At 36.4% G+C, this 13,387-nt stretch overlaps 1 protein-coding gene across 1 annotated transcript in view; it reads right to left on the minus strand.

The window, feature by feature from the left end:
* The window catches only part of lrp1bb (low density lipoprotein receptor-related protein 1Bb), a 282,327-nt gene that overhangs the window by 71,454 nt on the left and 197,486 nt on the right, over positions 1–13,387 (minus strand). Inside the window, exons 38-44 of the mRNA XM_055031925.1 lie at positions 13,256–13,382; positions 12,958–13,109; positions 12,426–12,550; positions 11,795–12,166; positions 7,273–7,462; positions 3,749–3,953; positions 833–1,025 (exon numbers count right to left, since the gene is read on the minus strand). Coding sequence (XP_054887900.1) covers positions 833–1,025; positions 3,749–3,953; positions 7,273–7,462; positions 11,795–12,166; positions 12,426–12,550; positions 12,958–13,109; positions 13,256–13,382 — 1,364 coding nt within the window. The remainder of the gene's footprint in view (positions 1–832; positions 1,026–3,748; positions 3,954–7,272; positions 7,463–11,794; positions 12,167–12,425; positions 12,551–12,957; positions 13,110–13,255; positions 13,383–13,387) is intronic.

Consider the following 13,387-nt stretch of genomic DNA (forward strand, 5'->3'; position numbering starts at 1 on the left):
TACAACATAAGCTACTGTTTTATTAATTACCACTGTGGTTTAAGTTTCTCGCCATTCTAAATATGACTACTTTCATTTATCAACTCGGCGTCTTTCGCATCAAATTAATATGTTGTTTAAAGTAAGCTCCAACTGGGTGATAACTAACAGCTATGTATGGTATTGTTGCTGACTTATACGCATGTGGGATTGAATAATTTAAATTACTTCTTCGAGTGACGTTGAAACAAGGAAATCACAACTTGTTAGTAAAGAAAAATATCAAAATCTCTAAAAAGATAAAGATGTGCAAATTGGCATCAAACAATATGACCCTTTATTCAAATAAAGGTCCTCTTAAGTAATGGCTTTATTTTTGCTTTCAGAGTGCTCATATCCACATAATATGAAGTGTATACCAGTTAATGAAAATATCACCGTTGTTAATTCTTAGACAAAACCAAAAATGTATACATTCAGTTCAACATACAACAGTATGGAGAACATAATAATAATTGTGATATTAGCTATAAAAATCAAGAAAGTTGCAAAGAATATCCTGGTCGCCTTTTTGATATCCTGAAAGGTTTACAATCGTGCCAGCACTTTTCAGTTTTGATATGATGGGTTCAAAAGTGCCTTGTTAAATGTTCAAAGTTTGGGAAACTGTTTTGCAACTTGACCCTACTCTGAAATTCCCTGCATGATGCTTGTTCACAAATGTTTTCTAGCAATGTTCTGAGGCCAGAGGCTAAAATAGATAAAATTTTGTGGTGTTAATGTGACTAAAGGCAAATAAATTCAAAGGGTATACCGTTACAAGGTGGAACAGTAGATTGGTTCTTGTACTTACAGTTATTGGTATCCTTTGCCACGGCTATTATTCCCATTGGCTGATGGGGTATATCTGCTCGAAGCACCTTGGTGTCAGCACCATTGTACTTATTTGATCGTAGGACAGCTCGACGGGCCCAGTCAGACCAGTAAATAAAATCTGCATAGATGGCCAGCCCATAGAAGTTTCCGGGTCCTGATTTAAGTATGACCTAAGAAAACATATAGAGCAGGGAGCTGCTGTTAGGTCACAGGGTGAATTATATAACATTCCTTTCACAAAAATACATTTCCAAAAGAAAACCGTATAGGATACAGACAATCTCTGTATAACCCCTGAAAAAATGGAAAAAAATTTTGTGTCTACTCATTAATCAACAAATCAACCCCTGCTGCCAGCTTCACTGCTTAACCCAGATGTTGGGAGAGTAAATGACAGTGCCACTGGCAGCGAGGCAAGAATCCATCAGATGCCTCCTTCTGGGACTCCCCCCAGCTTGTATAGAGGATCATGGACTCCAACAGCTTGGTAGCCTCAGCCATTAGTGGGACAGGCTTGTAAGCGACAACACATTAGCCCTGTGCCATACTGGGATTAATAGGACAGGTGTTGATTAAAGGAGCCCAGCGTGTGGAAGCAACAACTGGCCACAACGCGACTGAGAAACAGTGAAGAACAGAGAAATAAACGACAGATGGTGTGGGGAAGAACATATTGATAGGAAATTAGATTTGGGAAATGTTCGGTTTAAAGGCAGCAACTCATTAGTTTTGTGCTGAACTTATGTTTGAGTAAATTAGTAACCAGTCTGTCTCTATTCAAAAGTATCCAGATATGACTGTAGAAATTACTGGTATATCAGGGAAAATAAATATGAACACATCAATGTTTTTCAAAATTTCTAATGGGGCTATTGTCATGAAATTCACACCAGATGTCACCCGAGTGATCCTTGGCTGCTGAACAACTCTTTTTGATTATTCTTTTGATGCATTGTCATAAATCTTGCAGAGGTGGTGGTCACTGAAACATTCAGATGTCAGAAAATACATTCTGTAACCAGTACCACTTTACACTCACCTGGAACCTCCTTCAACGCTACTGGTGAAGAGCCACATCATCATTACCTTGGGATTAAAAAACCTTAAGTTATCAGTTATTTTCTTGGCTTTTGATTCCTTTTTCCATCTCCTTTTTTATTCGTTCAATAACTACTTCCTTCATTACACTTTATAATACATAATGCAAAATTTTGACAAATTTTTATGACTTACTTTTTATATGTGGATCACTTGGACTGTCAAAAGCTCATTCAGACATTTTACTGAAGAAAAGTGCTTGATATTTGTTTGTTCTGGAAATTGATACTTAATTACATGTAAAACCAACATTAAGTAATGCAATTGATGCTTTACACATGTTAAACTTAACAGTTTGATATCTTTCAGTTTTGTAGAAGTTGCTATGATGGTGAAAAGTCACAGCTTCTTAGCCAAACTTGACCTTCACGCTGTCATCGTTAATGCCGTCATCACTCTAAATACAACACTGAGAGGTGAGAACTATGCAAACACTCGACTCCCCCAAGTTTCCCGTGAGGACATATTGGTACCGCAGTTAAGAGGAGAAGCTGTGCCCTGAAAGACAAAACTGATACTAAAGTTTACACTGATATTACTCATTACAAATAATCTTTTATCATAGTTGTTCTTTTGCCTTAGTCTGTTGTAATTCCTAATTGAAATCCTGTGGCTACTGGCATTTCTTGGTAATTTGAACACATCTTTTGTCACATAAAATGAAACAATATTCTTTAAAGTGACAAGCTGCCTTAAGCTTTCACAGTAAGTAACTTGTCTGCAGTGGATTATTCGTCTTACTATAGTTTGATTTGAGAATGCCGTTAACAGCTAGCTATCTCTGTTCAATTTACACATTTTAATTGGAAAGGAAATTCTGCACCCAGAGCAGTCTTGCTGCAAAGCTTTCATTAACAGGGCAAGGCTGCTGCAGGTTCAGGTGGGGTCTCAAAGGTGAAGACTTTCTGAGCCTAGTGACCCAGCTCATCACACATATGGGTAACTAATTGAGATGGGCCAAACTGCTGGGCCGCATGAGCCATGTCAAGCAAAAACTAGATTCTCCAGCATGAAAAGGTCATCCTGTACTGTAATCCTCTGCATACCCAGGACACAGCTGTTGGGATGTCATACATTATGCATGAAACTTTTATGGACAAAACTTGAGCTCCCCCTTGCTGGGTTTTATTTACTTTACCAAGAACGGACTTTTGTGATTAAGGAAACCATCTGTGCCCTCAGAGAAGAAATAGGACAACTTCAAGAGGTATTTCAAATCCCATCTGCTGTGTGGAGGATCTTGTTCCAGGAATGTAACTGCACAGAAGTTTCTTTTTAATGCAAGAAAAAAAATCAATTTACGCTCATCTCTCCAAGTGTAGTTGAAAATTAAAATGCATAAAACATTAGATGTAATGACAATTACCAGCAATTTTGATAAATAGAGATGCATGTGTGTGATGTAAAAACTTTTGTTCCCCTTTTGTTTTTTAGAAAAACTAACGCAGAAATGTTGTGTTATGACCCAATCATGACTGTAATTTCTCAAAAGTCAAAGGCAACTTGGAACTGTAACATACCTTTTGCAAAATACATAAGAATGGGAAAGTAGCATGGCTTGTAAATTTAATTTTAAATAGGCTCAACTTTTTGTGATCTAGCTCATTATTATGTGAGGTCTCACACTGTCAATGAGTATAAAACCATCTAAAATAGTATGACTTTTTGAAAACATGTTTCTTAAATCTTGGGAATTCAGGACATCACACAGAAATGCAAAACTAAACAATTAAAATGAGAAGTATTCTTTCAGCGCAACAGCCACAATTTGTTGCATTTTTGTTTTCCTACTTACATATCGACTGGAGCCATCGTAGTCACATCTCTCAATCTTGCCAAGGCTTCCGTCTGAGAAGTAGAGCTTTTCTGCTTTGTGGTCAATTGTTAGTCCATTTGGCGTCAGGATGTCAGAGCTGATTATAATCCTGATGTTCTTGCCAGCTAAGGTGGATCTCATGATGCTGGGCCTCTGCTCATTCCAGTTGGTCCAAAACATCAAGCTGGCATACAGATTGGACAATAAAGATCAGTTTTACAAAGTACACAGTGCAAAACCTATTTTCAAACTTTACATCCTGTTATTTCAGAGAGACGTTTCTTGTAGTCTATCAGTCTATCTATCAGTCCCTGACATTGGTCTGAGGAAGGTCTGCTCTACTCCTGATTTTCAGCAGAGTTGCTGGAAGGGTTTGTTAATTGCAAAGCCCATTTTATGTCACCCCACAGCATTACAATTACATTAAGATCTGGGTTCAAACTTGCCAAACATCCCCAGACTTTTAAAACTTCCAACTCGAATGGAGGTTCTCTTTCATAAAATGCTATATTTTGTCATGCCAAACGTGTCTTTTGTACTGGTGTCCAAACACTTATTAGGCTCATCTGTCCAAAAAACTATTACAAACATCTTGATCTTTGCCTACATTTTCTCTGGCAAACCTTAGTCAGACACTCAGGGTTTTTTGGTAACAAATTTGTTCTCCTTGCACATTTCCTAATAAAGTTAAAGGTTTTCAGCATCTTTGGACAATTGTACAAGCAATCACTTTCAAATCAACAATTGAAAGAGCCTGCTGCCATGACAACATTGACAGGCTTTGTAATTTCTTTTAGCAGGAGATGGTATGTCTGTGGTCTGAACTTCCTTATAATCCTGGTCCAATAAATCTGGGCATGTTAGCAATTAATGTTTTCCAATTGCAAAGTATTTTCTATTCAGAAAAAATAGCTGATTTCAAATTTGTTTGAGGTCTCATTATCCCTTTTCAGACTCATAAATTGCCAAAATCTTTCTAAAGGCTGGAGATGACGCCCAGGCATTAGAAAGATTGGAAATGCCAGACTAAAATGCAAATTTTTCATATACCCCTGTAAACAGTAAAAACTGAGATTACGAGTTTAGATTAAGGCAGTTATTTTTGTTAGGTATCACAATCCTCTTATAGCTGAGACGATCTTGTTCCGTCATTTTCACTCTGTAAAATTTATAAAAGTTTAGCTCTGGCTCAAATAAATAACATGGATTAGTATCGCAACTTAAATGATAAAAGTCAACTATGCAAATCCAAGTGTGTGAGAACCCAGGAAACAAATAAGAGCAGTATATGAATATGTTTTAAAAAGTCATACTATCAGTTGTATGAGACGTGCAATAGAAATGGACAACACAAATTAGAAAGAGGCTGTGTTGTTCAGTAAACAAGAAGGATCTCCTTTCATATAAAAAAAAAAAAAAAAAAAAAAAAAACAACCTTATCTCAATCCTGGCCTCCCACTTCAAAACTTAATGAAGTCATAGAAGTGCACTCTACTACACTGGTAAAAATTCAGGTCAGAAGTCACAACCAGAGTCTACTAATTAATCACTTGAGCTTAAATTTTAATTATCAGACTGTGATTCGAGAGAAGGATAGATATGCTGCCAAACTGCCAACCAAGGAGAGACTGGGGTCAAGAAATTAATTTAGTTAGTGTAGCAAGAGTTAGAGGACACTCAGTCTTTTCTGACTGCTCTCAATATCTTTCAATATATTTACAAAAAGAGAATTTGAAAACAAAATCATGCAAAAAGATGCTTAATTTTTTTTAGCTGGTTTAAATTTTTCAAGACTTGTACCAGGGATGCCTGATTATTTACAAAATAGAGAATCAGGGACAAAAAAGGTAAGGAAGATATACTAAAAATTATTCAACATAAACTTTTCAATATTTACATCAATACACCAGAGATCAAGACTATCATTTGTGATTTTAAAAATTAATATAATTAATATATTCCCTAACATTTATTGTCATGAAAATTAAGACCTTATCTTGCAAAATGACTGTTAGCTATTTCTACAGTGACGTGAGAAAAAAAGCATTTGCACACGTTGTAGATTTGCTCCTGAAAAAAAAAAAAACTTGAAAAAATACAAAACTCATATTTCAAATGATGCATCTGTTATGCAAAAAAGGAACTATCCTGGCCCTACATGAAGAAGTAAGTCTCTCTTACTAATTTATGCGTTAGCTGTGATAAACCATATTTTCGACATCCAGGCATGACTGCTATCAAAATTGTAGACACAAGAAATAACTTAAAAAGACTCATCTGGACAACATACAGTCAGCTCAAATATCTACAAAGAGTAACACACCAAAAAACAATGTAAGAATATACAAGACAAACCAAAATCCCTGAGATCAGTTTGAAAAGGCTTACAGAGTAATTTCTTAAATTTTAGGCCTCAAGGAAACCACAGTGATAGCCATAATCCACAAAAAGTAAGAACTTGAAACAGGGCTCAAGCGCAAATCGAGGAGTCATGCAGGTCACAAAAGAAGCAAGAACAACATCCTAACTACTCAAAGCCTCACTTGTCTCAGTTAAAGTCAATGTTTACTAGTGTGGTTCAATAACAGGAAAGAGACTGGACAAAAATTGCATTCGTAGGAGAGTTTCAAGGTGAAGACCCCTGCTGATCTAAAGGAACATAAAGTCTCTTTTCACCTCATCCATTAAATGTCTTATGAGAAACTTGCCACATTGATGAAAACATTGATCCATTCTGCTGATTTAAATTTGGACTTAAATGCAATAGGGAATCTGGCATGACTTTAAACAAGTCCTTCATGATCACAACCCTCCAATGTAGCAGAATTAAAATGATTCCATAAAGTAGACAGGGGCACATGTCCTACAAAGAGATGTAAGAAAAAAAACAAAATCACTGCTAGTTGTCACTAAAGCTTGATGGCAATATTTACTGACAGAGGGGTTGTAGATTTGAGCGCACTTACTTTTATCACATGGGGTCAGGCTGTTTCGATGTTTTTATTTATATTAAATTATATAATCTTTCAAAATTGGCATTTTTTTTTTTTACTGAGGTGTAAAAAAAGGGATACAAATTTGTTAGTGGGGAAAATTTCTCCATTGCCTTGTCCTTTTGACTGTCAAAAAAACAAACAAAAAAAAAACAGAAAGGCCAAAAGGAAATTGACAAACTCATCTAGGCAAATGTCAACAGCACAAGTTTATAAATTGACTTATAAGGAGCACAAGCAATGTCCTACAGCTGACAGAAAGTTTTAAAGAGAAACAATGCTTTCTGCTAATGTTTGGGCATTTAAGGCAGTTTTCTATTTCTAATCTTACTTTGAACAAACATTAATTAGGTCATGTCAATTTTCAAAATATGTATTTTAAATACAGTTATGCTATTTCTGAATACAGTGCACATACTCTCCGTAGAGAAAGTATTGTGGGATTAACTGAACCATGTAAAGTACAATAACCAATGTATGAGATGTATTTTGAGACAGACGAGTTATAACCTCTGACACTCATCCAGGGCCAGTACATGCGGGTGGTCTTCCTCAGAAAGAGTGACCACAGCCTGCCTGGAAAAGGCACCGACTCGGTTCTGGTCCACGGTTTGTCTGGAGATGGTAGACGTAGTGGAACTGGTCCAGTACAAGGTGTCCCAAGCACGGTGGTAAGCCAGACCCTCCACTGAACCCACATCTAAGAAAACAAAAAATAATAAAAATGAAAGATACAGTTCGGATAAGTGAAATAATCTGTAATCATAAGTCACAGCAATATTTTGGGCATGAATCCTGTTTTATGAAAGAAAAGTGGGTACATTTTTATTATTTTGCCAAGTGAAATGTGTATTCTATTTCATTTGTAATGATAAGAGGTAGCATGCTGGTATGAGTAAAAATTGTCACTATGACAACATATACTTAATGTTTTTTCACAGTTTTGTCTTTTGTTTAAAAAATATCATACAACCATGACTTTGTAGCTTTATGCTATCTGGAAAAGAGAAGGATTTGTATTTTTGGAAAGCTACCACGTTATTTGCTTCACCCAAATCTTCGTTGCAATCTGCAATGCGGCCAATAAATATTGCTACTCTACATCTTGTCCTAAAATTTTAACATAATGCTATGGCACTTTGTGTTATCAAAATATGCTCCTTTCTGTCACTAACACTTATATTTCAAAAATGTTAAATTAAGGCCTGTCCATGCAGATTTAACAACAACACAAAAACTGTTTGCATGCAACAGATGGCAAGTTCTTTTTGTGTTAGACGTGGGATTGTGTTTCTTGGTGATTGACAGAGAAATTACTTCACGGCTCAGTACACCGGACAGACAGCCATTTGTTGACGCCACAGTCACTGAGGAACTGAGTGTGTTTTCATCGCAAACCAATTTCCTAAACACATCATAAGATAAGGCTTTCGCAGCACTCACATGTTATTGCATAGTGGTGAATAACATTGACAGAATTCTCTGTCGGAAACACTATCAGATAATGTGGTCATATCAATATCTACTTACCAACAGTAGTCTGCTTGTGTGGACAAGGCTTAAAAATGTCAACTTAACGTAACTTTTGATTATTATGCACAGCAAAATAAAAAAAACAAAAAACAAAGATTGATTAAAGTATTAATTGTGCATAAATTTGTGTGACTACATCTATAAAAACAGGCATTTTGGCAGTTTGCTTGTTTAGAATATAAACACAATGGCAAGGTGAAAAGACATCAACAACTGCCTAAGTCAAGCTATGGCAGCTGCCCATTTATTTGGGAAGGTTTATAAGGCTTTTTGAAACTGAAATCCATTCTTCTCCAAATTAAACCCAATGTGATTCTGTGTGCAGAGAAAAAGAAAACAAGAACCACATTTAATGCTTGACAGGCCTCAGCTAGCATGTGAAATGGTAATGCCTAAAGCAGTAAAATTAGAAAAAGACACAATTGTTGCATGTTTGGAAGTTTTAGACCAAGAAATTGTTTTTTCTCAATGAGGCAGCAAGGCTTAGTGTTGCACTATTCACATGAAAGAACTGGGATACTTTTTCAACAATGTCCTTAGAAGAAATAGGACAACAGAATAGATGCTTTGCCATAATACACAGCAGAAAACTTCACTTGAACCAAACACAACCTATCAGAAAAAACACCTCATATATGTGTTGTCAAAGTCTGTGGTGGAATAAAGATGATTTGGGTTTGTTTGTTTTAAGCCACAGAACCAGAATGTCACTCAACACAAAGACAACTCCCAAAAAAGTTATGAACATCTCAGTAAATTCTCAGTGTGAGTTTTTGTAATGCTCAGAAAACTGCAATGAACAGTCAGTGAGTTAAATGCTAAAGTTGAGGAACCTTGATGAAGTCTGACCAAAATGGCTTGCTTGGAACGGTTGCCAGAAGAAAAGTTATTCTCCAGCAAAATGAACTCAAACTAAAAAACACACTCAAAAGAAGCGCAAGAGCTTGTCAAAGAACATCAAATAGGACCAAAGCTGAGAGATTTTGCCATGATGTTTGGTGTGATGTCTGACTAAAACAGACAAAGACAGTAACACTTCAAACTAGCTGCAAAGCGTAGTGACTTATTTAGCTTTCTATTTTATTTCTATAAGGTCTTACAGAAAATCACAACTTAGAAATATTACTGTCAAATATATACCATGGGTGTTCTTAGTTTGACTTATGACTGTATTGACATTAACAAAAAAACTGAATCTATTTTTGTTTTATTTGGTTCAAACAGTTACTAAATATGTTTAACGCAAACAGAAAAATAACTAAAAAGTATTTTTTTTTTGTTTTTGAACAGAAATGACAATGTTTATTTCAACAAATGTTATTTGTGATATTTTAGTTAAACATAACCTTCTTTGTAATGTCAAATCAGCTCAAATAATAAGGGTGATACCAATACATGCAACTCCAGAAAAGTGTGAAGCTTTAAATCATGGGCAGTCAAATCTAAGGTGCTTTATTTTAAGCTTTCAGAACATACACTGTCATGTACTAAAATGCAAATATTTGTGTTTGTTTATATGTAAAGCCAAGCACTGACATTTATGCCAATTATACAATTAATTTAATTATTTTTAAATAATTAAATTAATTGTGGCTGGATGGAAAGCTAATTTACTTTGTGTCAATTATTGAAGTTAGGAGAATTTCAAAATAATAGTTGGTGTATTAAACATTCATAAAAATTTTGCCTGGCAAAATGGTCAATGTAGACAACATATAGACAATCAGATCTATCCTCATCCTTGTTTTTGCACACTAGTTTTTCTAAACTCCTAAAACCACCTCTAAAATACTTAAGACTCTGCCTGAGTCAGCTGACAACTAATTAATAGTTTCCAATAAAAGCTGTCTGGCAGCTTGGAGTTGCTCACAAATTGTTGGCCACGCGAGGGAGTAATTAATGGGGGACACAGAGTTTAATTAGGGAAATATGGATGATTAACATCTTCACCTTTCCTCAATGATGGGATTCAGTAAAAAAGATAACAAAAGGCCTAATTTTACACACAGGTCAGTGTTTGATGCTGCATTTAAGTGCCCTAATGCTTCTGATTCTGCTGTGAACCAACACTAAGTACAAAATCGGAGACAGTCACAATGTCCTGAAACTAATCTTTGCATTATGGCTGCATAAAACGTGTATATGTGAAAGTGTTGTTGACTGAAAAACTCAAACGGTGCTTCAGCAAAATTTTTGGACCTCTTTCATTCTGCATTTCACAAGTGGCAAGGCGTGAAGGACACTAACACTCCTGACAGATGGTTCTTGATAATGCCTGTTCATTTCAAGAAGATAAATAAATAAGCAGAAAGCTCCCTCAGCAGGAGCGTGGGAGATGGGATGGGGGATGGGTGAGAATGGATCAGTAACACTCTGCTCGTCTCCCTGCGTAAGAAGAGGATGGGAAGGTGCTGAGCTCTGCTCCCTGTGGAAACTTTGCAGAATAGCAGAGAATACAAGCTGTGGAGAACAGACACTTCAGCTGTTTATCTCACGCTAACCAATGCTCATCAAGATAGAATTGGCTGACATTTGGTGATTAATAAATGAAGATGGACCTTGTTTCATTGGTAGCTGTGAATGATGAGGAAGCTTAGAAACACACAGAGAATAGTCTTGAAGTTAATGGCTTTTTTAAGAATAAAAGGTGAACAAACCCAGAATCCCTTGTAACATTGACCAAAACAAATGCAATTGATTCTTTGTAGATAGCAACACAACTACTTAATCAAAAATAAAGTAAAAATTCTACCTTGTGAAAAGTCATCAATGCATAAACATGGATGACTGAAACCTGAGTGCTCAGGGTTCATTTAGATATCTCCTAATGAAGATATCTAAATTATACAGTATCAGCCTGTACTTATAGGCACTTATAGGTATGAAGATCTGTAAAATAAGTGCATTTTAATTTCTAATCTCAGCGTGATTTTTTTTATAAAAAAGCCAGGCTGTAATTTGAGTTCAGTAATTTTTGTGTTTACCAGTTGTCGATTGTTTACTTTCCAGCAGTATTATCAAACAGAATGAACTCTAACAATTGGTATGACGATTTAGTGACATTAACATACCACTCTTTACTGCTCTTGAAGATTTGGCGCCACCTTTTCTATCCAACTATTTGTGGTTAGGGTTATATAAAGAATGCTGTAGCCATACTAATTTAGTTCAAATAACTGTACCACAGATACTTTAGTTAAAAATAGCTTCTAAGCATGTACACTGAATATATATACTCAAATAAAAGACTGTTTTTAAAGAAGAATATCTGTAAGAGAGGATGTCACTAGATTTTTACCAGAAGTGTCAATAAATGGCTGCAGACATGGGATAAAAGGTATCATGAACCACCTGAAATTATGTGCTTTTATACAGGGCTACCTTAAAGTCACAAAATTTATGTTCACATAAGAGCATGTCTGCAATATAGAAAAAGTGGGTAAAAGAAAGTGATTAATCTGTAGTGGGAACACATTTTGCCAGAATGAAATCCACTTACTTTCTGCAATAATATATCGTCCTGCCCAGTCGTCGTTAATAATCTGAATATTTCCATAATGCGCATCACTGAAAAAGATGCGGTTGGTCCCAGATTTGCTCTGATTGTAGTCAAAGGCCAGTGCAACAATGTTCTTGAAGAAAGCTGGATTTTCCAGCGGCTGAACCGGTGAGTTGAGGTCGTTTTCATCGGAGAGGTGGATGCTTTTCAGGATAGTTCTTTCAGAGAAGAGTAAATAACCTTCATAGCGCTCGCAGGCAAAACCGTCGTCTGCCAAGCGACCGTGGGCACAGGAGCAGGTTCGCCGACCGCTTCCCAGGTGAAAGCACAACTGCTGGCAGCCTCCGTTGCCCCTGGCACAGGGGTTGGTGCCTTCAAAACACAACACATGTTCAGTTACCAGCTTGCCTTATTTCCTGCTTTGTGCAGTCAGGTATAATTTGTCCTGTCTATATCTGACAGATGAAAAAAACAACTATGGCAAATGAAGATGTTCATATTTGTACATATAGATATATATGTACATAAAAAATAATAAAACTGGAGATTTATGTGTCAAAGAAATTACAAAAGATGCAAAGTGACACAATGTGTAATGAAAACTGAATTAGACTATAAAGTGAAATCCTACCTTTTTCTCTATCTCTGTTGAAAACTGTCACATCTTTCAAATTGACCCCTAGGCCACTTTTCATGGTTACATCCTCACTGGCATCAGTCTTAAAAGCTCGCCGGATTGAGCCATTGGAATGGGCCCTGAACATCATGAACAACAGACAAAAAGGCAACTAATAAATATATGATTAAGAAAAGTTCTAGTCTAGGTTTTGATTGAGGCAAGTTGAAGGGATAAAAAAGAAACAAGATTTGCACATGAAATTAGGGAGAAGTAAATTCACCGTTTTCACAACTAGTTTAAGTGTAAGTCATGAGAAACATGAGCCTAAATAAGCCATTATAACTGGGATGAAGAAGAATTTAGGATGCTGGTGACAAAGGTTTCTGTCTGCATTCACACAAATAGGCTGTGACTTTTGGTAAGAACAATTGCTTTTTGTAATATTTTCACACAAGACGCTTGTCGACTTAGGTTGATGCAAAGTTAAAATACAGGGCCTTGCAGGCCAGAGAATTTGAGCGCATTTAGGAAAATAATAAATTACCTGTCAGACCAGTAGATGTAAGGCCCAAACACAGCCACAGAGAACAGGTCTACGTTGGCCGCTGACATTACAATCTCCCGGCTCTCACCTGTTTCAAGGTTGATCCTCTCGATCTTATCTGTGCGTGCGTCGCACCAATATAATGTGTTTTCCTGGAAGGTAATTTAGAAAATGCAGATCAAAGACTCACCTTCTTATGCACATTAAAATTTCAAAAAGAAAGCAAAATGATGAAAGAGGAGGTGTAGAATATTCTAGTATATCAGGTTGAAGACAGTGCTTGTGTGGTAGACTATACCTCAAAGTCTATGGAAATCCCATTGGGCCATACGATGCCCGAATTAACGAGGGTAACTTGGTCTGAACCATCCAGACGAGAGCGGCCAATGCAGGGATTCTGCCCCCATTCGCTCCAGAAAAGGTAACTGTC

Source organism: Poeciliopsis prolifica, unplaced genomic scaffold (assembly GCF_027474105.1).
Source record: "Poeciliopsis prolifica strain line A6 unplaced genomic scaffold, Auburn_PproV2 SCAFFOLD007, whole genome shotgun sequence".
NCBI lineage: Eukaryota > Metazoa > Chordata > Actinopteri > Cyprinodontiformes > Poeciliidae > Poeciliopsis > Poeciliopsis prolifica.